The sequence below is a fragment of the Lithobates pipiens genome, unplaced genomic scaffold (assembly GCF_037356315.1).
Source record: "Lithobates pipiens isolate NorthernLeopardFrog02 unplaced genomic scaffold, aLitPip1_a1.2 Scaffold_18, whole genome shotgun sequence".
Lineage (NCBI taxonomy): Eukaryota > Metazoa > Chordata > Amphibia > Anura > Ranidae > Lithobates > Lithobates pipiens.
The window spans coordinates 631,027,856-631,053,969 of NW_027507758.1; the positions used below are offsets into that span (position 1 = coordinate 631,027,856).

The following is a 26,114-nucleotide window of genomic DNA, read 5'->3' on the forward strand; positions in this document are numbered from 1 at the left end:
TTATGCAATTTTCTAAAGTTAAAGTTGCCTAAACTGCAGTTTGGTTTGGGTACAATTATCTAAATTGGGCCTCGGCATCAGTCTGACTGGACTGTGAGATGTTCAGCCTGGCCACAGGGGGCATTGTCTCTTCTGGCAGGCGTCGATCTATAGTCTGGTCAGGTGCTCAAATTACTCTCTCTCTCGGAGCTTGCCCAGTGAGAGTGGCGCTCTTGCTGTGCTTTATGGGAGAGGATTTTAAGATGCGGACCTCACATAGTTCAGGGTTCCGGTCAAGAATGATGTGCTGACTTCATGGTCCTGGTCCTCCTGACCAACCTCCAGGAAGGCTATGGCCTGGGGTGTGGATCCACCCGACTTTAATGTCCCGGGGCTGGCTATCCTGAGGCAAGGAAACTAAAGGAAGAATTCTGAGGTGGTTGGGTGCCATCTCTGGTTCGGGAGAGACCCAGTGTACGTCAAACATTCCAGGGGAGGACTCTTCAGAAGAACACCACGTAGGGGTTGGTTTTCTTAGCAAGAGCCTGGAAGGGCTGAAGTAACCGAGAGAATCCGGTCTTGTTGATATCGCCAAGCAGGCTGAGAGATCCAGGCATCCCACAAGTGTTCTCAAGCTTAGTTTTCCTACGGGTCATACAACAACGTCTGTGGCAGAGACATTATCTTGTACGTTCTACAACAACGTCTATGGCAGAGACTTGTTCCTGAGTAAGCACCTTGTTGGCTGCTAGGCCTTGTTAGAGAAGGACTGTCCAACCTGAGTGATCATCCCGTTGCGAATGGCTATTCTCTGGATGCAGTCAAAGTAAGCAAGTTCTTCAACGTTTTATTTGACTTTGACACTAAGAGTACCTGAACTTTCCTTTCCAACCCTCTGATCCCAAGTTGAAAGACTGTTTAATTGACTGAGTTTTGCAAATAAAATCCATTCAAGTGGATCTCTTGTCAGTCTCAAGATGCTGGGTCATCTACTACGGGACATCCCCTAGACGTGCAACAAGGAGAACAGAAGGTAACGGTAAGCCCAAAAATAACCAGCAGCTCCTTCGGGGGTTAGGCCGCGTACACACGGGCGGACTGTTCGCCCAACCTTGTCCGCTGAACAGTGTTTGGGCGGACAGTCCGCTCGTGTGTGGGCTTTCAGCGGACAGTTTCAGCGGACAGTTGGACGGACAAAGTCTTTCGGAAATTCCGAAAAACTGTCCGCTGAAACTGTGTTTGAGCGAACAGTCCGCCCGTGTGTGGGCTTGTCCGCTGTACTTTCGAAATGAGCGGACTGTTCCCGCTCGGAAAGTCCGCCCATTTCGAGCGCGTGTACAGGTAGGCGGGGCCCGCGAAGGAGACGTCGCGGGCTCCGCCGCCTGGAATGGGCTTAAAGGGGAACCCCAACGCCGAAAAAAATCGGCGTGGGGGTTCCCCCCAAGTCCACACCAGACCCTTGTCCGAGCACGCTACCCGGCCGGCCAGGAAAGGGGGGCGAGCGAGCTCGCCCCCCCTCCTGAGCCGTACCAGGCCGCGTGCCCTCAACATGGGGGGTGCCTTGGGGAAGGGGGGCCGCGCAGCCCCCCCACCCCAAAGCACCTTGTCCCCATGTTGATGAGGACAAGGGCCTCTTCCCGACAACCCTGGCCGTTGGTTGTCGGGGTCTGCGGGCGGGGGGCTTATCGGAATCCGGGAGCCCCCTTTAAGAAGGGGGCCCCGGATACCGGCCTCCCACCCTATGTGAATGAGTATGGGGTACAATGTACCCCTACCCATTCACCTGTGAACTAAAGTACAATAAAAAACACAACACAGAGAAAAAATATTTTATTGCACAGCTCCGGGGGTCTTCTCGCCGGACTCCTCCGCTATGTGTGTGTAGCTCTTTTGCTAGCGGAGGAGTCCGGCTTTCTTCCTCCCCGCCGCCGGCCTCTTCTCCCGACTTCGGGGGTCTTGTCCCCCTCTTCGGTTCTTCTGCCGGGCCACCGCGCCTGGTCCGGTGGCCCGGTCTTCTGTCGCCGTCTTCCGTTCTTCTGTCGCCGCCTTCGGTTCTTCTGCCGGGCCACCGCGCCTTCTTGTAGCTCTTTTACAGGCGGTGGCCCGGTCTTCTGTCGCCGCTGTCGCCGCCGCCGCCGCCGCCTTCCGTTCTTGTTCTTCTTCTTGTTCTTCTTCTTCTCCTGGAGATGTTGACTCGACGAGCTCTCCGGCCGGAATGCCAGAGCCGCGCTGTGCGGTCACTTATATAGTGACAATGGGGCGGTGTCACATGGTATATGTCACATGGGTTGGTCACATGGTGACCCCGCCCCCTTACGATGTCATAGTCCCCATGTGACATCAACCCATGTGACCAACCCATGTGACATATACCATGTGACACCGCCCCATTGTCACTATATAAGTGGCAGCGGAGCGTGTCCCTGGCATTCCGGCCGGAGAGCTCGTCGAGTCAACATCTCCAGGAGAAGAAGAAGAACAAGAAGAAGAACAAGAACGGAAGGCGGCGGCGACGACAGCGGCGACAGAAGACCGGGCCACCGCCTGTAAAAGAGCTACAAGAAGGCGCGGTGGCCCGGCAGAAGAACCGAAGGCGGCGACAGAAGAACGGAAGACGGCGACAGAAGACCGGGCCACCGGACCAGGCGCGGTGGCCCGGCAGAAGAACCGAAGAGGGGGACAAGACCCCCGAAGTCGGGAGAAGAGGCCGGCGGCGGGGAGGAAGAAAGCCGGACTCCTCCGCTAGCAAAAGAGCTACACACACATAGCGGAGGAGTCCGGCGAGAAGACCCCCGAAGACCCCCGGAGCTGTGCAATAAAATATTTTTTCTCTGTGTTGTGTTTTTTATTGTACTTTAGTTCACAGGTGAATGGGTAGGGGTACATTGTACCCCATACTCATTCACATAGGGTGGGGGGCCGGTATCCGGGGCCCCCTTCTTAAAGGGGGCTCCCGGATTCCGATAAGCCCCCCGCCCGCAGACCCCGACAACCAACGGCCAGGGTTGTCGGGAAGAGGCCCTTGTCCTCATCAACATGGGGACAAGGTGCTTTGGGGTGGGGGGGCCGCGCGGCCCCCCCTTCCCCAAGGCACCCCCCATGTTGAGGGCACGCGGCCTGGTACGGCTCAGGAGGGGGGGCGCGCTCGCTCGCCCCCCTTTCCTGGCCGGCCGGGTAGCGTGCTCGGACAAGGGTCTGGTGTGGACTTGGGGGGAACCCCCACGCCGATTTTTTTCGGCGTTGGGGTTCCCCTTTAAGCCCATTCCAGGCGGCGGAGCCCGCGACGTCTCCCTCGCGGGCCCCGCCTACCTGTACACGCGCTCGAAATGGGCGGATTTGCCTCCGCCTTACGTGGGCGAGTCCGTTCATTTCAAAAGTTGAGCGAACTGTTTGCCCAACCTTGTTCGTCAAACAGTCCGCTCGTGTGTGGGCAAGTCCGCTCATGCAAATTTTGAGCGGACTGTTTGATGAAACTGTTTGCCGAACAAGGTTGGGCGAACAGTCCGCCCGTGTGTACGCGGCCTTAGTGCTACATACCAAAATTCTGTTTTTTGTACTAGTTCAGCTGAGTTGTGCTAGTTTCCACTTGACCGTGGGTGTCGCTGTCACCACCGGTAAGTGTTGGAAATGCAACAGACTGAATGCTCAGAAATAGCCCAGTGGGAGTGGTTCACCCACTGTGCATTCTGGGTGGGGGTACTTAAGGTACTGACGCCATTTTTTTGCCTTCTTTTTCAGGGGTTCGCTAACCCGACCTCATGGCCCTCCTGGCCTGGGGTGTGTGCTGCCTGTTCCTGTGTCTCGGGGCCGGCTGGGCCGAGGCTTTGCAACTGAAGGGGTAGGCCCAAAAGTCTTGGGGCCTACCGATCCAGTGCTCCTGTGCTGTCTTGCCTGCGGGGAGAAGAAACTGGAGGATCCAGGGGAGGACTTTTCCAGGAGAGGACCGAGCAACAAGGCTGGTATCTCTGGAAGAGCCTGGAGACTAGGTTGGAGGACACAATTCGGATCACCTACCACACAGTATCGCCAGATCTGCTAAGGAAACTGATACTGTGTGGCAACTCTTCAGTATTTTCAACAAGCCCTTTTTCTAGTTTTGCTTTCCTGTGGCAGAGGATCGCACAACAATTTCATTTAACAAGTCTGTGGAAGAGACTTTGTTGGATCATCACACCGGCTGCTAGGTCAGTGAGAGAGGCCTATCCAGAGATTGCTGGATACAGTCTGTGGAGCTGTTTGTCCTCTGGATCAAGTGAATGCCTCTAACCCGCAGTTACCAGGTACCTGAACTCCCCTTAATCCTCTATCCCTCTATTGCAACATTGTTTGTTTGCCGCAAATAAATCTTGGAAAAAGGACTACGTTTGGGACTAACATTCTTTAATTCACATCTCAATGGGACCCCTGAGATGGAGAAGCGAGCAGGTGAGGTAACGGTAAGCCCAAGTAAAAACCAGCAGCTCCTTCGGGGGTCAGTGCTACATGTGTATGTACTGTATATGCGGAGCTGTGAGTGTGTATGAAGAGGCGGAGCTGTGAGTATCTATGAAGAGGCGGAGCTCTGAGTGTGTATGAAGAGGCGGAGCTCTGAGTGTGTATGAAGAGGCGGAGCTCTGATTGTGTATGAAGAGGAGAAGCTGAGTGTGTATGAAGAGGCGGGGCCCTGAGTGTGTATGAAGAGGCGGAGCTCTAAGTGTGTATGACGAGACGGAGCTCTGAGTGTGTATGAAGAGGCAGAGCTCTGAGTGTGTATGAAGAGGCGGAGCTCTGAGTGTGTATGAAGAAGAGGAGCTCTGAGTGTGTATGAAGGGGCGGAGCTCTGAGTGTGTATGAAGAGGCGGAGCGCTGAGTGTGTATGAAGAGGCGGAGCTCTGAGTGTGTATGAAGAGGCGGAGCTCTGAGCTTGTATGAAGAGGCGAAGCTGTGAGTGTGTATGAAGAGGCAGAGCTCTGAGCGTGTATGAAGAGGCGGTGCTCCAAGTGTGTATGAAGAAGCGGAGTTCTGAGTGTGTATGAAGAGGCAGAGCTCTGAGTGTGTATGAAGAGGCGGAGCTCTGAGTGTGTATGAAGAGGCGGAGCTCTGAGTGTGTATGAAGAGGAGGAGCTCTGAGTGTGTATGAAGGGGCGGAGCTCTGAGTGTGTATGAAGAGGCGGAGCGCTGAGTGTGTATGAAGAGGCGGAGCTCTGAGTGTGTATGAAGAGGCGGAGCTCTGAGCTTGTATGAAGAGGCGAAGCTGTGAGTGTGTATGAAGAGGCAGAGCTCTGAGCGTGTATGAAGAGGCGGAGCTCCAAGTGTGTATGAAGAGGCGGAGTTCTGAGCGTGTATGAAGCGGCGGAGCTCTGAGCGTGTATGAAGAGGCGGAGCTGTGAGTGTGTATAAAGAGGCAGAGTTCCTACTGGAACAGCGGTCGGAGGAGTCTAGGAGGGAGATGACAGAAAGCACAGCAGACTTGCAGGAGTGAGCGAGGAGGATCCGGTTCCTTTGCCATCGGAGGTGAGGAGAATGTGAAGGATGTTGGTGACTCTGGTAGATGAAAAGCTGGGAGTCATATTGCTCTGGTGAGTGGGGAAGAACCACTAAGGGGGCGCCCTCACCATCACGTGTGTAAGAGGACCAACAATGGGGCCCAATGACACCAAAGATCGGGCACTATTCCTCCCAAAGACACCAATGATGGGGCACAGTTCCCCCCAATGACACCAACAATGGGGCCCAATGACACCAAAGATCGGGCACTATTCCTCCCAAAGACACCAATGATGGGGCATAGTTCCCCCCAATGACACCAACAATGGGGCCCAATGACACCAAAGTTCGGTCACTATTCCTCCTAAAGACACAAATGATGGGGCACAGTTCCCCCCAATGACCTCAACAATGGGGCACTATTGCTCTCACTCACATAATAAATGGGGCATTGTTTACTCCAACTGATGCTGGGACAATTTCTTATGATGGTCACAGTCCGCGCCCCTAAATTCTGAAGGACAGTAAACTGGCCCTTTGTTTAGAAAGTTTGGAGACCCCTGAAATAGACATAAATACTTTCCTACCACCATCAGTCAGCTTATATAGTACCGTATAACCAATACATGCCCAGAGAGACGCCAAACAACACATTTGGAGGTTTAAAGTGGTTGTAAACCCTTACAGACCACTTTGACCTACAGGTAAGCCTAGTTTAAGGCTTAGCTGTAAGTCCACGAAATATCTCCTACACGGTTTAGGAGATATTTACAAAAAGACAGGCACTTCTGTCTATGACGCACACGAAAGGGGGGGGGGGGGGGGTAAATCTTCCGGAGGTGAAGTGGTTAAACAAAAAAAGTTACACCAAAGCACATAAAATCCACCCTGTTGTGGAGATTTTATGAAGATGTATTTTAATATGTATTGTCACAGTGTCTCCCAGTGTTAGTTCTCCAGCAACCCGCTCTAAAGAGCTGACTGGGGCAGACTGACGCTGGTTTAGATCCGTTAGGTAGTGGAGAATTAATGGAGGTTGGGGAGAGGTGTTTGCGGAGTGGGGATATGTCGGCCAGCAAAGGGCCCCTGTGAGATGCACAGAACGATCGCTTGAGGGGGATGTGTTAGCTCTGCAAAGACGTTATTGGTTTAACGGATGTGAGCTCGTGTCGCCCCTGTATGCCTGATCAACATATTTGAGTTGCCATGAGCATATACCTGCAGATAATCTCCCATCAGCAAGAAACGATAGTATAGTCCAGGTATGTTCTCTGAACAACGCAGAATAATGATTGACGAACAAACGATAAGAACGGGATTCTTTGAATCGTTCTGGTCGGGAGAAGCATTCATGATCTCAGACTTCCTGTGATCATGCTGAGGGATAGCTTACAGAGACAGGTTGCTGGAGATTGGACACGCTGCCCCCCGCCCAGACACACCCATAAGACTCCCCTGGTCATTGTTCACTGGTTGTTGAGGGAATGCCTGTACTTGATTGGTCGATTGTAAAAGCATGAGGCTCTATCGTTTATATGAATAATGGTGGCTCCAAGGAAGGAAGGTGGGCAGTTGGTTTGAGCGATGGAGCTAACAACATCAGAGAGGTGACTATGTCTGTTTATTGGGGAAAAGCGGGAGACATGGGTCAAGTAACATGCATTATACATAAAGGGCACTTAATAGCGCAAGAGTATAGTGGGTTTATCCACTACACCCCCCCAAAAAAAATATTTTTTGGAGGCCCCCCCAACCCCCACATATACACACATATGAACGTAAACACAAGCATCGGGGGCGCCTACACTTGAAAACTTTTATTGCGATGTACATGTTACATATCGCCACGCACTCTGGAATGAGAGCGATAATTCTATCACCAGATCTCCTCCGTAACACTAAACTGATGACCTATAGGGGGCTTTTGAAGCATCCTGCATCGCATAGTAGCCCATTATGTGTCACTTACCTGACACAGGAGCCAGCGATGACACTGATGTCCCCTCTTCCACAGAGCGTCCATCTTCTTTCCGGGTATCGTGGCTCCAGTGCTGTGCTTGGCCGGAGCCACGATGACGTCACTCTCGCGCATGGGAGACGCCACTAACGGCATATCCTCATTAGCAGCGGCATGCTCAGGGCGCCTGCGCGCCGATGCGCTGTAGACAATGGTGCCTGTCTTTTTGCAAATATCTCCTAAACAGTGTAGGTTTAGGGTTTAGATATTTCTTGGACCTACCTGGCTGTTGGTTGTCAGGGTCTGTGGGCAGGGGGGGTTATCCGAATCTGGGAGCCCCTTTAATAAGGGGGCCGCCAGATCCCAGCCCACCACCCTATGTGAATAAGTATAGGGTACATCTTACCCCTACCCATTCACCTGGGGGAAAAAGTGTCATAAAAAAACACTAGGCAGGTTTTTAAAGTAATTTATTAGGCAGCTCCGGGGGTCTTCTTCCGACTTCTCCATGCTTTCTGGTTCTTCTCCCGCTCTGGCCTCTTCTCCCGCTCTCCGGATCTTCTCCGCGCTCTCCAGGTTCTTCTGCCGGGCTCCTCCGCTATCTTCTTCTAGCTCTTTTACTAGCATTGGCCCGCTCTTTTCCTTTGTCGTCTTCTTCTTCCTTCTTCACTTCTTCCGATGTTGACACGATGCTCTCTCCCCCTGTAATGCCGCGTGCAAGGTGCGCAACGACTTATATAGGCATGGGGCGTGGTCACCGGGTGATGTCACCCGGTGACCTGCCATTTATGACGTCGCCACCCGGGGCATGCTGGGACTGTGACGTCGTAAGGGGCGGGGTCATCGGGTGACATCACCCGGTGACCACGCCCCATTCCTATATAAGTCGTTGCGCACCTTGCACACGGCATTACAGCGGGAGAGAGAGTTGTGTCAACATCGGAAGAAGAGAAGAAGAAGGAAGAAGAAGACGAAGAAGGAGAAGACTGGGCCAACACTAGTTAAAGAGCTGGATGAAGATAGTGGAGGAGCCCGGCAGAAGAACTCGGAGAGCGCAGAGAAGAACTGGAGAGCAGGAGAAGAACCGGAGAGCGTGGCGAAGTCGGAAGAAGACCCCCGGAGCTGCCTTATAAATTACTTTAAAAACCTGTCTAGTGTGTATTTTTATTGACACTTTTTTTCCCTCAGGTGAATGGGTAGTGGTACGATGTACCCCATACTCATTCACATAGGGTGGGGGGCTGGGGTATGGGGGCCCCCTTATTAAAGGGGCTCCCGGATTCCGATAAGGCCCCCACCAGCAGACCCCGACAACCAAAGGCCAGGGCTGTCAGGAAGAGGCCCTTGTCCTCATCAACATAGGGACAAGGTGCTTTGGGGTGGGGGGCCACAGGGTGCCCCCTTCCCCAAAGCACCCACCCTCCCATGTTGAGGGCATGCGGCCTGGTATGGTTCAGGGGGGTGCTCGCTCGTCCCCACCCCCTTTCCTGACCGATTGGTCTGCGTGCTCAGATAGGGGTCTGGTATTTTGGTGGGACCCCCATGCCGTTTTTTCGTTCCCCTTAAAATCCATACCAGACCTAAGGACCTGGTTTGCCCTTGAAGGGGAACCCATGCCGGTTTTTATTATTAGAGAAGCGACATTGTCGCCTTCTTTCTCGCGTTCGCTGCATTCGAAAAATTTGTTTTTCCTATTGTAGCCAGCGCGAGATGTACAGTACCCTGTCGCGGAGAACCAGCGCGATGGGATAGAGCTGGAAACACATATTCTCGCAGCCAGGTACTGTAAATTCTTTTCCTGTAAAGTCACTTCAATATAGATGGAGATCTGACTTGGAGGTGACTTCCACTGAATTCTGTGGGTACAAGTCGCCTAGAAGTTAGATTGAAGCAGTACAGGAACCTTTTCTGAAGTCGGAGCGACTGCAGTAGTGTGCATTAAGAAGGATCCATTCACTTACATTGATTTTTTCATGTAGCACAACTTGGGGCGACTTCGGATCCAAAGTTGCCCCTGTGTGAATGGACTCTAAATGTATTCTGCTACATGTTTTTTATACAAATAAAAATCCTAATAAGTGTATATTGATTGGTTTGTTTGAAAGTTTTAGCGCCTACAAACTATGGGATATGTAATATTTATTTTTTATATTTGTTTTATACTACAAATGGTGGAGATAAACGACTTATTTATATTATTATTATTATTAGTGCGATCTGACACTAACTGCCGCTGGGACACAGCCGATCATCTGGTCCCGGGTGTGAATCATTGGCCGGGACTTGTTGACAGGCTCGGTGAACAATCACAGCGGAGCCGGGTGGGGCCGAACATGATCACGCCCTAAACTTGGGAGTAGGCAGAGGTGTACAAGCACATCGCTTTGCCTACAGCACCCCCGTCCTCAGTACAGCGCCCCCCGCCCTCAGTACAATGCCCTCCGTCCTGAGTACAGCGCCCTCCCTGTCCTCAGTACAGCGCCCCCCCCTGTCCTCAGTACAATGCCCTCCTGTCCTCAGTACAGCGCCCCCCCCCCCCCCGTCCTCAGTACAGCGCCCCCCATCCTCAGTACAATGCGGCCCGGCAGTTGGTAAGTGGATAATATTTGCACCAGAACAGATATGATTTTCAGGAAGATGGAGGTTTAATGCCTCAGTCTTGGCCCTGCTAGTTGGTATGAAGGTGGAGTAAACAAGGACAATGAGATTGTGATTAGAGACATGGATTGTATTCTTCTTCCAACATAAACATCAACTTCCATCATCGCCAAAAATATAAATTGGTAAATGTTAAACAATCGCTTTTGTAAACAAATCCAGTTTACAAAGTTATCTTAACCACTTGCCGCCCACCCAACGTCGAATGACAGAGGAGCGCTGCGGCTTTCATTCTGGGTGGACGTCATATGAAGTCACCCCACGCAACAAGGCAATCACGGCCGTTTAGTGATCCTAGGACACTGCGCAACCCTGATCTCTTTAACCATGTGATCGGCTGTGTCCAATCACAGCCAGACACATTTAAATGCAGAAGTGCCCGTAATCGGCTCTCCTCGGCTCACACTGACAGAGTGTGTGGTGAGGACAGCCAATCAGCGGCATCTCCTCGCAGGGGACTCCCAGAGAGGTAATCAGGGCACTGATCATCAGTGCCCTGATTACAGTAAAACCCCCCCAGTGCCACCAATCAGTACCCAGCAGTGCCCCCAATCAGTACCCATTAGTGAAGCCAATCAGTACCCATCAGTGATGCCAATTAGTACCCATCAGTGATGCCAATCAGTGCCCATCAGTGATGCCAATCAGTGCCCATCAGTGACACCAATCAGTACCCATTAGTGACGCCAATCAGTACCCATCAGTGATGTCAATTAGTACCCATCAGTGACGCCAATCAGTACTCATCAGTAATGCCAATCAGTCCCCATCAGTGATGCCAATCAGTGCCCATTAGTGATGCCAGTCAGTGCATGCTCATCAGTGCTGCCCATCAGTGCCACCTATCAGGACCCATCTGATAAAAATAAAATAAAAATCTTATTTTCTCTCAGCAAATTTTGTAAATAGGTGATTTTTCTCCTTCACTGATGTGCGCTGATGAGGTTGCACTGATAGGCTGCCTATCAGTGCAACCTCATCAGCGCACATCAGTGAAGGAGAAAAATTACCTGTTTACAAAATTTACTGACATAAACTAAGAAAAACGTTTTTTTCTTTTTTTTAAGTTAATCATAAATAACCCAATAGTGATGAAAACCCATGAGGAAGTCTATTGGACGAAACATGTCGGGGGCGTGGCTATACGGCGACCAGCACACACAGTAAAAGGCTAGAGAGAAGGCGGAGGAAGGAGAACACACAAGTTGAAGGACTGGATATCATTATTTGGTGCTGCTTTCAAATTGGGTTGTCTGCTGTCAGGTACCACACAGATACCTTGTTTAGAGACGGTGCTTTTTGATATGAACTTAGCTTGCTTCCAGTGTGCTCACCAATGCCTATGAGTGAAGGATCTCCTAATTGACCAGTGGAATGTCTATCTGAAGTGCCTGCTTTTAATTGGATCCATGTGAGTGTGATTTTAATCGAGTGTTTTATTGAGATTAAAAATAGTTTTGCAATTTTGCACTATGGGAAGTTTCTTTTGTCTCCCTGAGGTAACTCTGAGATATTAATTGATCACCCTCTGCTGCGAAGTTTTCACAAGAATTGGCTGGAGAAATAGTCATCATCTGTATACATTATAAGCGTTTTTTGCCCGACACGAGAGTGCTGGGCAATACTGCTGGTGAGTGTTCTAAACAAGGGGGGCACAAACACCAAGGGTGCGGTGGAGGCTTTGCGGTTTATGGACACTTGGGTACAGAACGTTCACTTGAAAAGGAGTTTTTGAACTATTGCTACCATCACAGTTATTGCTCCTCAATAATTGTGTCTGATTGAAGATCAATCTTTAAATTTATTTTGGAACTGCACATTTCCATTAGAGCACTATTTGTAGTATAAAAATTATTGTGTTTATTTGCTTTATTTATGTTTTGCCACATATTCACTGTATCACTTTTATGCGTTTTTTTGATTGCGATTTTTTTTGCTATTTAATCACAATTTACTTTATTGTTTATTGTACTTATTTATGCACATGTGTTTATAATTTTCACGCTGTGCAGTTTTGGGCATTGCAGTACACTGCTATTTAACAGTGTTTATCCTTTGTAGCGCCACAAGGTGATTTTTGCATTGTGAGTGTTAGTTTTGCTTTTTTCACCTTCTGAGAGATATATTCAATTTTTTAAGTGGCAGCTGGGGGGAGGGGGGGGGGTTTGAGCGCTGTGATGATATACTAGACGGGAGGCCATTAATAGTGTATCTTGAGTTTTTTTTAGTGATTAAATACCACCAAAAGAAAGCTCTATTTGTGTGAAGAAAATGGTTAAAAACTCTTATGCCGCATACACACGCTCAGACATTCCGACCACAAAATCCATTGGATTTTTTACGACAGATTTTGGCTGCAACTTGTGTAGTGTACACACTTTCGCACAAAGTTGGCGAAAAAAATCTGATTGTTCTGAATGAGGTGACGTCAAACACCTAAGTCGAGACTATAAACGAGCCAGTAGCCAATAGCTTTCGTCTCTTAGTTTATTCTGAGCATGCGTGGCACTTTGTCCGTCGGCATTGTCTACACACGATCGGAATTTATGCGATCGGATTTTGTTGTCGGAAAATTTTAGATCCTGCTCTCAAACTTTGTGCGTTGGAAAATCTGACGGAAAAAGTCAGATGGAGCCCACGTACGGTTGGATTTTCCGACAACAAGATCCTATCGCACATTTTACGTAGGAAAATCTGACCGTGTGTACGGGGCAATAGGAGTACAGTGTTGGATGACCGCACAATTGTCATTCAAAGTGTGACAGCACTGAAAGATGGCCTGGGTGGAAGGGGGTGAACGCGACCTGTACTGAAGTGATTAAGGACAGCACTTTAACAGAAAGTACAAAAATATCTTATATTTCTGCAAATCCCAGGCTTAATAAATAAGAACAACAGAATGGATTATTATGTGCCGCAGACGGCAGTTACTGAAGCTCCCTGCAACACAGGAATCATGTGACCTGCACTTCCTGTAGTATCGTCTATATTTGATGGTTGTTAAATTAAAGTTCATTTAAAAAAAAAAAAAAAAAAAATTGGAGTTGTGGAGGACACACGTTTCCTGTGACAGTGGAGCTCCACTTGCTGAGATTCACAATAAAGTTCAGGTAAAAAAAAATAAAAAAGTGGAGTGGAGGACACATGCTTCCTGTCAACAGTGGAGCTCAGAAGACAGGAAGTGATGTCGAGTACAGACAGGAAGTTCCGGGTGAGAGGTGAGTCGGCAGGAAGTAGAGAGAAGACATTGTTGGAAGGAGCAGCAGAGGAGGTAATAAGATCTTATTTTCTATTTACACCCAGTAACCCCCCGTCATGTCCGTCCTCTTCCTCCATAGTCATTGTGATGTCTTTTATCTCCAGCAGATGATGATACACACATATATAGTGTGGAAACGTAGATTAACCCCTTCAGGGAGGATCAGTTGATGATGAATAGTGATGGGCTCGGGCGTGTTCGAAACTCCACATTCCCGATCCCGCCAGGAAGCCGACACTGCACAGCGCTAAACACAGGCAATGAGACATTTCCTTAGGGTTGCCACCTTTTCGTCAAGCCAAACCCGAACACTTTAGCAGCGCACGGAAATATTTTTTTGTAGTACACGCTATAGACACTCTATATGATTGTAGGAAACTTGGGACACCTTTGAGTTACCCTAGGAGAGTAGTAAGGAGGCGCGGATAGCGCGCTGCTGTGGCCAAATTGTGTTAACAGTGGAGGGGGGGGGGTAGACTCAAAGGGACATGGTTAAATAAAACAAAAGCATTTGAGTGACCATAAAATATGATTAGATTATTAAAAGAAATGTCACAGTTAAAATATACCTTAAAAGTGGACACTATCAGTAGGGCAGTGGATGGTGTTAGTGGGGCAGGGGATGGTGTTAGTGGGGCAGGGGATGGTGTCAGTGGACAGGGGATGGTGTCAGTGGGCAGAGTGCGGTGTCAGTGGGGCAGAGTGTGGTGTCAGTGGGGCAGAGTGTGGTGTCAGTGGGGCAGAGTGTGGTGTCAGTGGGGCAGAGTGTGGTGTCAGTGGGGCAGAGTGTGGTGTCAGTGGGGCAGAGTGTGGTGTCAGTGGGGCAGAGTGTGGTGTCAGTGGGGCAGAGTGAGGTGTCAGTGAGGCAGAGTGAGGTGTCAGTGAGGCAGAGTGAGGTGTCAGTGAGGCAGAGTGAGGTGTCAGTGAGGCAGAGTGAGGTGTCAGTGAGGCAGAGTGAGGTGTCAGTGAGGCAGAGTGAGGTGTCAGTGAGGCAGAGTGAGGTGTCAGTGAGGCAGAGTGAGGTGTCAGTGAGGCAGAGTGAGGTGTCAGTGGGCAGTAGATGGTGTCAGTGGGCAGTAGATGGTGTCAGTGGGCAGTAGATGGTGTCAGTTGTTAGGTGTGACCTCAACAAGTCACCTATTTGTCAGGTTATGTTACCGTTTCCCAATTGTTAGTTAGAGTTCTTATCCAAGCAAAGAGACACGGAGATATTATTCAGTATTTCTGCTCAGAAGTCCGTCGTTAACTCTGACTGTCTCTGACTGACTCTGGCTCTGAGGCTTCTTTATTACATCTTTTATAGACAGAAAAGGGCAAACATCAGCAAATGTAAAAAAACAACATTTTCAAAGAAAAGACAATTCTCCGGGTGTTATCAGCTGATAAGACAATCTTCTGGGCGTAGACTGCTTTTTAGGGCTGATGCGGCCTCTTCTTGATGAGTACGTGACAATAGATGACGAGTCCTTATTTTAAAGAGAAGTATAGAGAAATACATGTATTTAGTAAGACATACGGTCAACCATTTTGTTTTCCACATACCTTAATCCTTACATTTCCCCCTTTGACATCACCCCTCCCTCTTGCCCTGGGTCCACCTGAACAAGTTCTAGTCAGCCTATATCCAGAGTACTCTCCCTGACCGCGAGTTGTCAGAGGGGTATACACCCATCCCCCTGGACAGTACCAACATCTAAAATTCAGGAAGAGTGGCTTTTCTGACAGATGGGTGATGTCAAGAAACTAAATCTACCTATCTTCACAAAAGTTCCATCTTTTCCGCATCATTTACCTTGGCTTTCTTGCAAAAGCACATGAGCAGTTTAAAGCATGCATAAAAGAAAAATACGAATAAGAGCACCACTATAATCGTCATTGCTGCCTTCTTAACCCAAGAGAATAACCCTGAGAAACTAAAAGTTCCACCAAACGGATCCCAGTCGCGACCAATATTTCGGGCCTTCTCTTGTAAATTCTTTACTTCCGTACGGTGTTGTGCAATGATGTCATAATAGTCAGGTACCTCAATGCTGGTGTTATGTATCCAAGTACAGCACTCATAGTCCTCAGTAGTTTCACAGAGTCCTGTCAGTGCTGCACTCATACTTTCAATTGCTAATTCATGTAATTCTAATTGTTGTCTGATGGCTCTGGTCTCCAGATTTAACTTAGTAATGTCATCAGAGTTTTTCTCCAAAACATCATTAATAATTCCTGTATAGTTATTTAGTCGTTTCATTAAGTCTATACCCCATCCTGTCCAGGACGGGAACCAAGCCCATGCCATGTCCTTCTTCAGGAATATTTCTCTTTTACTACGATACCTGAGGGGATATCTAGGGTGCATGCTAGCTTCTAATAGGTGATCACCTCGTTCATCACCTACTACTCCCATTACTGGTACTAAACTTGCGAGGTAGCACCATCCCTGAGCTCTTCTAGGTATCCAAGTATAACATTTATCCTCACAACAGATATATATATTGTTTCCTAGAGCTACTGATCTTGAACTGATATCATTTCTATAACGAGAGGTGTATCCATAGAGGGATAAGTTGGATACTAACCACCTAACATTATTATCCACAATGTTAGTGAGGAAGTCAGATAATGTCTGGTGTGTGCTGGAATTACTGGGATAGAAGCTTCCATTTAATACGACAATGGACAAATTAAACTTGCTGTCTTGGCATTCTCCATTTCCTCCTGTTGTGTTCCCTAAGCTGAAACACCAATCAGGGGAAAAGGCGAGACCATTTGACTTAAACATTACTGTCTCGCTGGTATTTGTTCTAATTATGTTAATGCTACTGTTAGCAAGATCAGTATAGTTTATAGGAACTGCCATCAGTGGTATACTTGCTGTGCTGGGGTGTAATTTGCTACAAATCCAACATTTCTCATATCCTGACTTCTGGGCATAAGCATATTTAAACTTCAGTAATAACATTTTTTTAGAAAATCCTTCATCCTTGTGTATTTTATTCTGTGAGGTAACCAAACTATTAGCCAGAATTACTGAAACAATAAAAAGATACATGTTGTCATTTGCCAACTGGCTCCTTTTTACAATGAGAAGCGTGGATCCAGGTAGGTTTCCCTTCCAATTTCACTGAGGTTGCTGTAATCAATAGCACCTGGAAAGGACCTTCAAACCTTGGTTCCAGTGTCTTTCTGGTATGTTTCTTTACATACACATAGTCTCCTGGTTGTAGATCGTGTGTACCTGTGACAGAATTAGGGTCTGGAAGAGAAGAATACACACTCTTGTGGATTTTAGTCAGACGTTGTTGCAACTGTATTACATACGTAGTTAAACTATCACATTGTAATTGCATACTTTGAGGAAAATATAAACCTAATCTAGGTGCACTTCCAAACAGTATTTCATATGGGGATAACCCTGTTTTTCCTGTTGGGGTGTACCTAATAGAGAACAAAGCTAAGGGTAGGCACTCAGGCCATGGTTTGTTCAACTCCTGCATAGCTTTTTGTATTTTCAGCTTGATTGTACCATTTACTCTTTCTACTGATCCTGAACTCTGTGGGTGGTAAGGAGTATGAAAACTTTGTTGAACCCCTAACATTGCCATCACATTTTGCATTATTTCTCCCGTGAAATGTGTCCCCCTATCTGATTCTATTGTTTCTGGGAGACCAAACCTAGGTATCAGCTCAGTAATCAGTTTCTTGGCGGTGGCTTTTGCCGTAGCTGATTTCACAGGATAACTTTCGGGCCAGCCTGAAAATAGGCAGATGCACACGAGAACAAATTCAAAGGGGCCGCTCTTAGGCATTTGTATGTAGTCAATCTGCAGTCTCTGAAAGGGATATTGGGCCCGGACCTGATGTTTACGTGGGGTTTTCACTCTCTGTCCTGGGTTATTAATCAGACAGATTTGGCATGCAGCACAGTAGTTCCTTGCAGTACTACTGAATCCAGGGGCTAGCCATCCTTGGCTTACAATCCTATACATAGAATTGGAGCTGACATGAGTGGGTAAGTGGACAGCCGCTGCCATTGCGGGGTATAGAGAAGCGGGTAGACATATTTTGTCTCCTTCTCTCCATACATTGTCAAGGCCTAGTGCAGCTCCCTCCTTAACCCAACGGTCCTTCTCAATAGCCCCTGCTTGTTCCTGTAGTTCCATTAGCTGCTGCCATGTGGTTTCGGGCATACTCACCTGTACCGTGGCTAAGGTCTCAGGGCTTACTTCCCCTAGAGCTGCCTTCTTTGCAGTTAAATCTGCAAATGCGTTTCCTTTTGCCTCAGTTGTTTTTGCGCTCGTGTGTGCCGCTATCTTCATGATGGCTACTCTTTTAACCTTTTGAAGATTGTTCAGGACTCTTTTGATTCCTTCACCATGTTTAACAGGTGTGCCTGCTGCTGTAAGGTAACCTCTAGCTTTCCATATGTGGCCATAATCATGTGCCACACCGTAGGCGTATGCGGAATCAGTGTAAATGTTCCCTTCTTGTCCCTCCAAGTGTTCTAGGGCTTTCTCTAGAGCGGTTAGTTCCGCTTCTTGTGCCGACATGTGTGCTGGTAGTGACTTTGCCTCAATTACCTGTGTGTCCGTTACCACAGCATAACCTGTGTGATATTTACCTTTGTCATCGGCAAATCTACTACCATCTATGTACAGTGTGTGTTCTGCATTTGCAATGGGTATGTCTGTGACATGTGGGAACCCCGTGGTTTCTTGTTCCATAAGTTGGAAACAATCGTGTTCATCAGATGTTATGTCCTGAAATGAAAGTGTGTCAGAATCCTGAGTATCTTGTGCTGTATCTACACCATTATCATCATTACTCCCCCCTGTCAAATCTGTCTGTAATGGTAAAAGCTGTGCTAAGTCAAAAGAAGTGCATCGCTGAAAGGTAACATTGGGGGGTAGGAGCAAAGTGCATTGTAGACGCAGCTGCCTTGCCATTGATATGTGTTTTGGTTGGACCTGTGACAAGATGGCGTGTATGTCATGTGTGGTATGTACCACTACAGGATTGTCTAAGACAATTTCTGAGGATTTGTCAATGATAATTGACACTGCTGCAACTGCTCGTACACAGGATGGTGATCCTCTAGAGACAGGATCGAGAGCCGCCGAGAAGTATGCTACCGGCCTTTGTTTGATGTGTTGTTGTGTCAACACCCCTGTTGCGTGTCCCGTGATTTCAGCAATGTACAAATGAAATGTTTTGGTATAATCAGGGATCCCGATCGCAGGTGCCGAAATTAGTAACCTTTTTAAGGTGCTAAAAGATTCATGACCTGCTTCTGTGAGTACATAGGGTACTATTTTCAAGCAATCATATAATGGCTGCATCAGAGAACTGGCATGTGGTATCCATTGTCTACAATATGATACCATTCCCAGAAACATACGAAGTTGCTTAAAGTTGCGTGGGATATTCATTTGTCTTATGGCCTGGACTCGTTCTTCAGTAAGGTGTCGAGTACCCTGGGATATACAGTGGCCCAAAAAGACAACCTTTTTCTGACATACCTGTAACTTAGTTCTATTCACCTTGCACCCTTTTTCAGCCAGGAATTGTAACAATGAGAGAGTGGCTTTTAAACAAGTATCGTTATCCGGACAACATAACAATAGGTCATCTACATATTGCAACAATACACAAGTGTCAGGCGGTAGCCATTCTCCTAACACTGTCTGCAGGGCTTGTGAGTATAGAGTTGGCGAATGCGCCATTCCTTGAGGTAGGCGTGTCCAGGTTAGCTGACGGTTTCGAAGGCGGAACGCGAACCATGGTTGACATTCCTCCGCCAGGGGTACAGAAAAGAAAGCATTTGCCAAGTCTACAACTGTAAATGAGGAGCTATCTGATGGTATTTCTGACAGTAAGGTATGCGGGTTCGGTACTAATGGCATTATTGGGGCCAATATTTTGTTTATTGCCCTTAAGTCCTGTACCATCCTATACCTTATTGGGCCATCCCCCAATGTCTTTTTCTTAACTGGATACAATGGGGTATTGGCTGGTGATTGTATTTCTTTTAATGCTCCACTTTTAAGTAGAGCCTCCACTTGTAGTTCTATAGCTGCTTCCTGGGGCGCACTGAGTGGGTACTGTTTCTGCTGAGGGAGAACTGCTCCTGGAATCAGCTGTAGAGTAACCGGGGGTATGGGCAGAAGCCCAACGTCTGCTGGATGTGTTTCCCATAACCCTTCCGGAAGGCTAGACAGAATTTGGTCTATTTCCGGTGAGGGCGTATTGGACGGTTCTGGTTCTTCTTCCAAGCATTGTATTTTACTACAGATTTCTATACCCTCTGGGTCATCTCCTATTGCTAGGGTGACCATGCCATCTGGGTGATAAGTAATGTTCGCTCCTATTTTCTGAAGAATGTCTGCTCCTAATAAATTAGTGGGAGCTCCTCTGGAAATCAAAAAGCGTGACAAAAACATGTGATTTCCTATCTTTACTTTTAAAGGTTTAGTCAGTGGGGCATCAGTCAGGAGTCCGTCATAACCACTTATGGGTATGGTGTCACGGGACGTCATGTGTGGAGGGACTACTGAATCAGACAACAGACTGCGTGACGCTCCTGTGTCAACCAAACAAGGAATATGTTTACCTTCCACCTTCATCAACATGTGGAGCATTTTGTTCTCTGATTCAGCTAGGACTGGGGCAAGTCATGCGGTCAGATCGTCCCTATCATTGGTACGCCTCTGTCTGTAGTCCCTCGTGTCTCTGTCCGTGTTTCCTTCCTGTTCGTCTTTTATCCTTTTCCTACAGTCTCTTTTTATATGTCCCACCTTGTTGCAGTAATAACAGGTAAGAGGTTTACGGGAGGAATTCCCTCCTTCATTGACCCGGGCAACAGTGTTAACTCCCGGTGTCCTTCTGGGTTTAGTTTCTGCTAAATCAGCCTCTATGCCTTGTGCTTTCTGCAACAATGTTCCTCTGTCCCGTATGGCTCTCCATTCGGGAGTACATGCTTCAGTTTGTCACCTATTTGGGGTACTAGTCCTTCCATAAACTGTCGATTGAAAGCCCTAATGGTGACGGGTAAGGCTAAATCTAGACCTTCGTCAGCCATCATGCTTTCCATGTTGAGGTAAAATTCTGTAACAGTCTGACCTGGGGCCTGTTTTATGGGCGCTGTCGAACCCCTTTCCTGCTGTTTCCCTTGGCAAAATTCTCGTAACTGAGCAATAAACAGGGGTCTAGAGTCTATATGACGAGGGTGTACTCCTGGTGGATCTGTGGTAGGATCCCCATTCGGTCTAAGTGGGGTAAGTTTAGTCATAAATTGATTAAACATCGTTAGTGTCATTTTATGTCTACACAAATCTTCCCCATCTTGCCAAGTTGCTTCATGTGTGTCTAGTAATTGTGTCACGAATCTACAGAATGCGGCAGGTTTTGCTACGGGATCAGGAGCATTCTGTATTAATGCCATAAGAGTGTCAGCCGACCAAGGTGTCCATGTCCTCAGAACGACTTGTCGGGTCACTGTAGGTGGCTGTCCTGCTTGACCCGCATTTGGATTATTTACTTGTATTACCCTAGTCCGACTATGGACTGGAGCTACGGGCTCTGGTCTTTGAGCGCCGCAATGCACACATTCCTGTGCCCAGTCTGGGTTCTGGGTACCGCATACTCGGCATACCCATCCTCTTCCTCTTAAGGAAGGATAAAGTTTTGGTCTTTCATTACCTGGTGTGGTAGTGTTATAAGGAGGTGGAGTACCTCCCGTATTTACCCTATCGCCGGGAGCAGAAGGAAGACTTTTGTGTCGGACCTTCATATCCCATCCACCCTTTTCCTGACAATACTCCCATCCCTCCTCTTCAGCCCTGTTGGAAACCTTAATTAAACATTGTATTTGTGATACCCATCTGTTCTGCAATATCTCTCCCTGTCTGTCTCTCTTTATTTCTTCCCAACCTTCTACACTTAGCCCATTTTCTCCATCCATCCCCAATTTCTTGAGAATCCTATTTGTGCCCTGTGCCTTATCCTTCCCATACAACATTGTAATTATGTCTTTAACAGCATAACATTTCTGAGATTCCTCCTGGGGTTTACCATGTGTCTGGCCCATTTTGACAGTCCTGCCTAGGTGGCGTTTGGATCACTTACTAAGTGTCTCGTTGCCTTCTCCTCCTAGGGTGCCAAAATACTAAAAACCCTCTCCTGGATGAGATCGAATTACTTTATATGCTAGCCAACTGACAAATATTATGACCAGACTGACGGCTACAACATATACAAGCATTCCCTTTTGGTGGCCAAACACATATGACTAGGTCTCCGGGACTTTGTGGAGACCTTTATTCCCTTCCCATTACCATGGAATCTCTCAGCATTCGTTTCTTATTCCTGCTTTATCGAGGCAGTCAGGACTTATACTTTCAACCCGTTTTTAGGCTCATGAATCAAAAAGCGTATATCAAACTTAAGTGTCGGACCCCCAAAGTACTCTTACGAGTTAAGGGCGCATTCCGTTACCCATTGGGATGATATATGTTTCAATTCACACCATACAAACAGGGCTTATCTCATTCACAACAGACAGATGACAAGTAGACAGACAAGAAACAACGGTAACATAAGCCAAAATATTAAGTTCAAGACCCGCTTACTACAGAGGTTGGTTTTTACCTGAAGAACAATTCAGACAGATCAGGTGGGCACAAATCTAAGAAGCACAGAGTTTATAAGAAAATAAAGCTTTTCTTACCTGCGCAGGATTTGTCTGTGGTTCTTGATGTGCCCGACCATTTCGTTCCGTCCTTATGTTCGTTCGCCTCTTGTAGTTTCTTCAGCGAGTCCCTATTCGCGGCGCCAGAAATGTTAGGTGTGACCTCAACAAGTCACCTATTTGTCAGGTTATGTTACCGTTTCCCAATTGTTAGTTAGAGTTCTTATCCAAGCAAAGAGACACGGAGATATTATTCAGTATTTCTGCTCAGAAGTCCGTCGTTAACTCTGACTGTCTCTGACTGACTCTGGCTCTGAGGCTTCTTTATTACATCTTTTATAGACAGAAAAGGGCAAACATCAGCAAATGTAAAAAAACAACATTTTCAAAGAAAAGACAATTCTCCGGGTGTTATCAGCTGATAAGACAATCTTCTGGGCGTAGACTGCTTTTTAGGGCTGATGCGGCCTCTTCTTGATGAGTACGTGACAATAGATGACGAGTCCTTATTTTAAAGAGAAGTATAGAGAAATACATGTATTTAGTAAGACATACGGTCAACCATTTTGTTTTCCACATACCTTAATCCTTACACAGTGGGCAGTAGATGGTGTCAGTGGGCAGAGTGCGGTGTCAGTGGGCAGAGTGCGGTGTCAGTGGGCAGGGGATGGTGTCAGTGGGCAGAGAGAGGTGTCAGTGGGGCAGAGGGTGTTGTCAGTGGGGCAGAGAGTGTTGTCAGTGGGCAGTACATGGTGTCAGTGGGCAGTACATGGTGTCAGTGGGCAGAGTGCGGTGCCAGTGGGCAGAGTGCGGTGCCAGTGGGCAGAGTGCGGTGCCAGTGGGCAGAGTGCGGTGCCAGTGGGCAGAGTGCGGTGCCAGTGGGCAGAGTGCGGTGCCAGTGGGGCAGAGCGCGGTGCCAGTGGGGCAGAGCGCGGTGCCAGTGGGGCAGAGCGCGGTGCCAGTGGGCAGTGTGAGGTGTCAGTGGGCAGTGTGAGGTGTCAGTGGGCAGAGTGCGGTGTCAGTGGGCAGAGTGCGGTGTCAGTGGGCAGAGTGCGGTGTCAGTGGGCAGAGTGCGGTGTCAGTGGGCAGAGTGCGGTGTCAGTGGGCAGTAGATGGTGTCAGTGGGCAGAGTGCATTGTCAGTGGGCAGTGGACTTTTAATTACTAAAAAATCAACAAAAAAATCAAAGCAATCCACAGGCACCCCATAACTAGAGAAGAAAAGATATTAAAGGCTACTGAGTAAGCACTGCACAATGAAGTAATGATGCCAGGATTGTACTGCAGGGAGAACTAGACTGCAATCTTTAATCAGCAGCCATGTCCCTGGAAAGACAAGCATGACAGTCCCACACTGGAGAGCTTGTGGACTGAACTGCAGGGAAGTAAAGACCCTCAGCTCTGCACTCACCCAGCAGTCTGTTTGTGTCCCCTTAGCTCGCTCAGCAGGCTCTGTGTCAGTCTGTTCCTCTTGCTTTTTGGAAAGGTCACATGATCAGCTTGCAGAGGGGAAGAGCCGAGGCTGTGTATCTGCATGGAGTAGGCACTGGCGAGTCTCTCCCCCCTCACAGCTGCCCTGCAATGTGTCACAACTTAAGTGACACAGTGCAGGAGACTCGACCAGAACACCGGGCAGTGAAGGCAGGGAGGGAGACACCTGCACGGGAAACCCCAATACACAGTAATAATAGGAGACTCCTCAGCACTGTGTCCGGGGCTAAGATGGACTGATCCCCGGACACAGGATTCAAAACCCGTACTGTCCAGGTGAATCCCGGGCGGGTGGCAACCCTACATTTCCTGGTCCAGAGCTGCACAGATCGGGAAATGTCTCACTGTCTGTGATTAGTGCTGTGCAGTTTCAGCTTCCTGGTGGGCCCATCACTAATGATGAATATGTCTTGCTTACAAAGCTGGCCTACATGGTTCAGTTTTATTGTTCAGCCAGCAGGGTGAGTGAAAAAAACTGAAGTGATTCCCCCATCCACACATTGGAGGGGGATGGGGGAATCCTTCCTGCTGCACTATTGTATTCTGACAATGGGGGGCGCTTCTCCGCTCTCAGAATACACAGTTTGGTGATGAATCTATTGGCTGCAGCCGCTGATTGAGTGACTTTTATCCGGCAGTAACCACACATGGAATGGATGAAAATGTGACCGATCCCTGCTGAACCAGCTGAATTTCCATGTATCTATGGTCACATCCCTGGTCACCATGGTCACTAGAAATGGCCACTTGGCGCCTGGGCTCTTGTCAGCCCATTCTCACTTTTGGTCTGAATAATGTTTCTGCCTGAAACCTGGACACGTTATTCAGACAGAAATGTGGCTCCGAGCGGGACTAGGAGGGTGGGGGGGCGGGCAGAGACGGTGGCACCCGACCTGTGAAGTCAGGGGTGGACTGAGCAGGACAGCGGCATGAGAGGACTCATCTCACTGAGCTCCCGCTGCCATCTTTCTTTCTGCATCCGCATTGGCTCCTGCTTCCAACCATAGCTGCCTGTGTCCCTGTTAAGGATGAGCTCCTGCGTGTTCACATGGTCCACGTGCAGAGCCCACCAGGAAGTCAGCGCTGCGCCGACTTCCTAGCGGGCTCTGCACGTGGACCATGCAAACACACCTGAGCTCATCCCTAGTCCCTGTAGAGCCCTCCGGCAGAACAGAGAGGAAGGGGAGGACTGAATCTCCAACATGGCGCCACCTCGGCACTGCCACAAAGATCCCCACAAAGTGCTTAGAAACAGGATTACAGGGTCCTTACAGGAGTAACCAGGACAAGCCTGCAAAGCAGCCAGCTAAGAAACCAGCCAGGGAGGGACATGCTGCTTTAAGTACACAATATGTCCTCTCCATCCACTCTGCTCTTACGCACTGCTGGGGGAAGATGTACAGGACATGCAGGAGGACACAGAGGAGTGTATTATTGTCCTGTGCTGACCTGCACCCTTCACCCCATGACCTGTGTTCTGCACCTCACACCCAAAGTTCTGCACCCTGCACCCTTCATCCCATATTCTGCACCCCACATGTCACCCGCTCACATGAGAGCTTACTTTCACAGATTTCTGTATGGTAAAGGTCAAATTTCACTCTTCAGTTTAGGAGAGGTAGGACACACCCAGGAACAATGATTTAGTTTGCACAGGAGCCTCATATAGAGATCCCCTCAAATGTCCATCCAGATTCTATATGGCCTGTGACTTCACACTGACCTCACAGCTCCTCCTCCCAATGTTCCTCCATCTGGCTTTTTTTTTCTGATGCTCTTAGAATGTGGGCGGACCCCTTAGCATCCTCACTAGCAAAGTAGAACTGTTGGTCCTGCATTGTATGTAATGACATTAGAATGCCTGCTACAAGATTTTATACCTGCATAGTGTGGGGGTCTTGTGTGGGTAGTTTATACCTCAGTCTTAAGTTGGGCTTTGATAAAAATGGAAACCTGAATGGTGAGGTGAGGACGATTCTGGGAATATCATTTAAATTTTACTATTTGTTTTCAGATCTAGAGTTTTCCTCCTGTGAAGTCTGGAGATCATATGACCATCACATTGCCTTCACCTCCCTTCCTGATAGAATAGAGAAATACAAAGAAGATTCTAGAAGTCACCAGAGAGATCATTGACGAGAGGTGAGTGGTTCTGGGAAATCTGGGACATTATCCAGTAACAGACAAGGGATGTGTCTGGATGGTGACTGTATCATTGTGTGTGTCAGGTTCCTATAAGGTATCAGGATGTCACTGTCTATTTCTCCATAGAGGAGTGGGAGTATTTAGAAGGACACAAGGATCTCCACAAGGACCACATGATGGACAATCAGCCACCCCTCACATCACCGGGTAAGAGGAGACTGTATGGTAAAGAATTGAACATTATGGAGGGTCCACCTAGATCCCCATCATCTGATAAACACATAGAAACAATGTATTCAGTCAGTGTGTGTGTTTCCTACAGATGGATCCAGTAATGGGAACCCACCAGAGAGATGTCCCCATCCTCTGTATTCCCGGGATTCCACACAGGAAGGTCACACCATCCCCCACCATCATCAGGTAGATGAGGAACAATCACTGATAGTATTAATAGGATCTGTACATTATCTGCATTGTTACCATTGA

At 48.1% G+C, this 26,114-nt stretch overlaps 2 protein-coding genes across 2 annotated transcripts in view; one reads left to right on the forward strand and one right to left on the reverse strand.

Annotated features, from left to right (window-relative positions):
- LOC143986879 (uncharacterized) overlaps positions 1-26,114 on the reverse strand; it is a 1,041,669-nt gene that overhangs the window by 633,651 nt on the left and 381,904 nt on the right. The window lies entirely within an intron of this gene.
- The window catches only part of LOC143989610 (uncharacterized), a 29,173-nt gene continuing 16,300 nt past the window's right edge, over positions 13,242-26,114 (forward strand). Inside the window, exons 1-4 of the mRNA XM_077489827.1 lie at positions 13,242-13,331; positions 25,498-25,625; positions 25,755-25,835; positions 25,951-26,048. Of these exons, the coding sequence (XP_077345953.1) occupies positions 25,802-25,835; positions 25,951-26,048 (132 nt within the window). The 5' untranslated portion in view covers positions 13,242-13,331; positions 25,498-25,625; positions 25,755-25,801. The remainder of the gene's footprint in view (positions 13,332-25,497; positions 25,626-25,754; positions 25,836-25,950; positions 26,049-26,114) is intronic.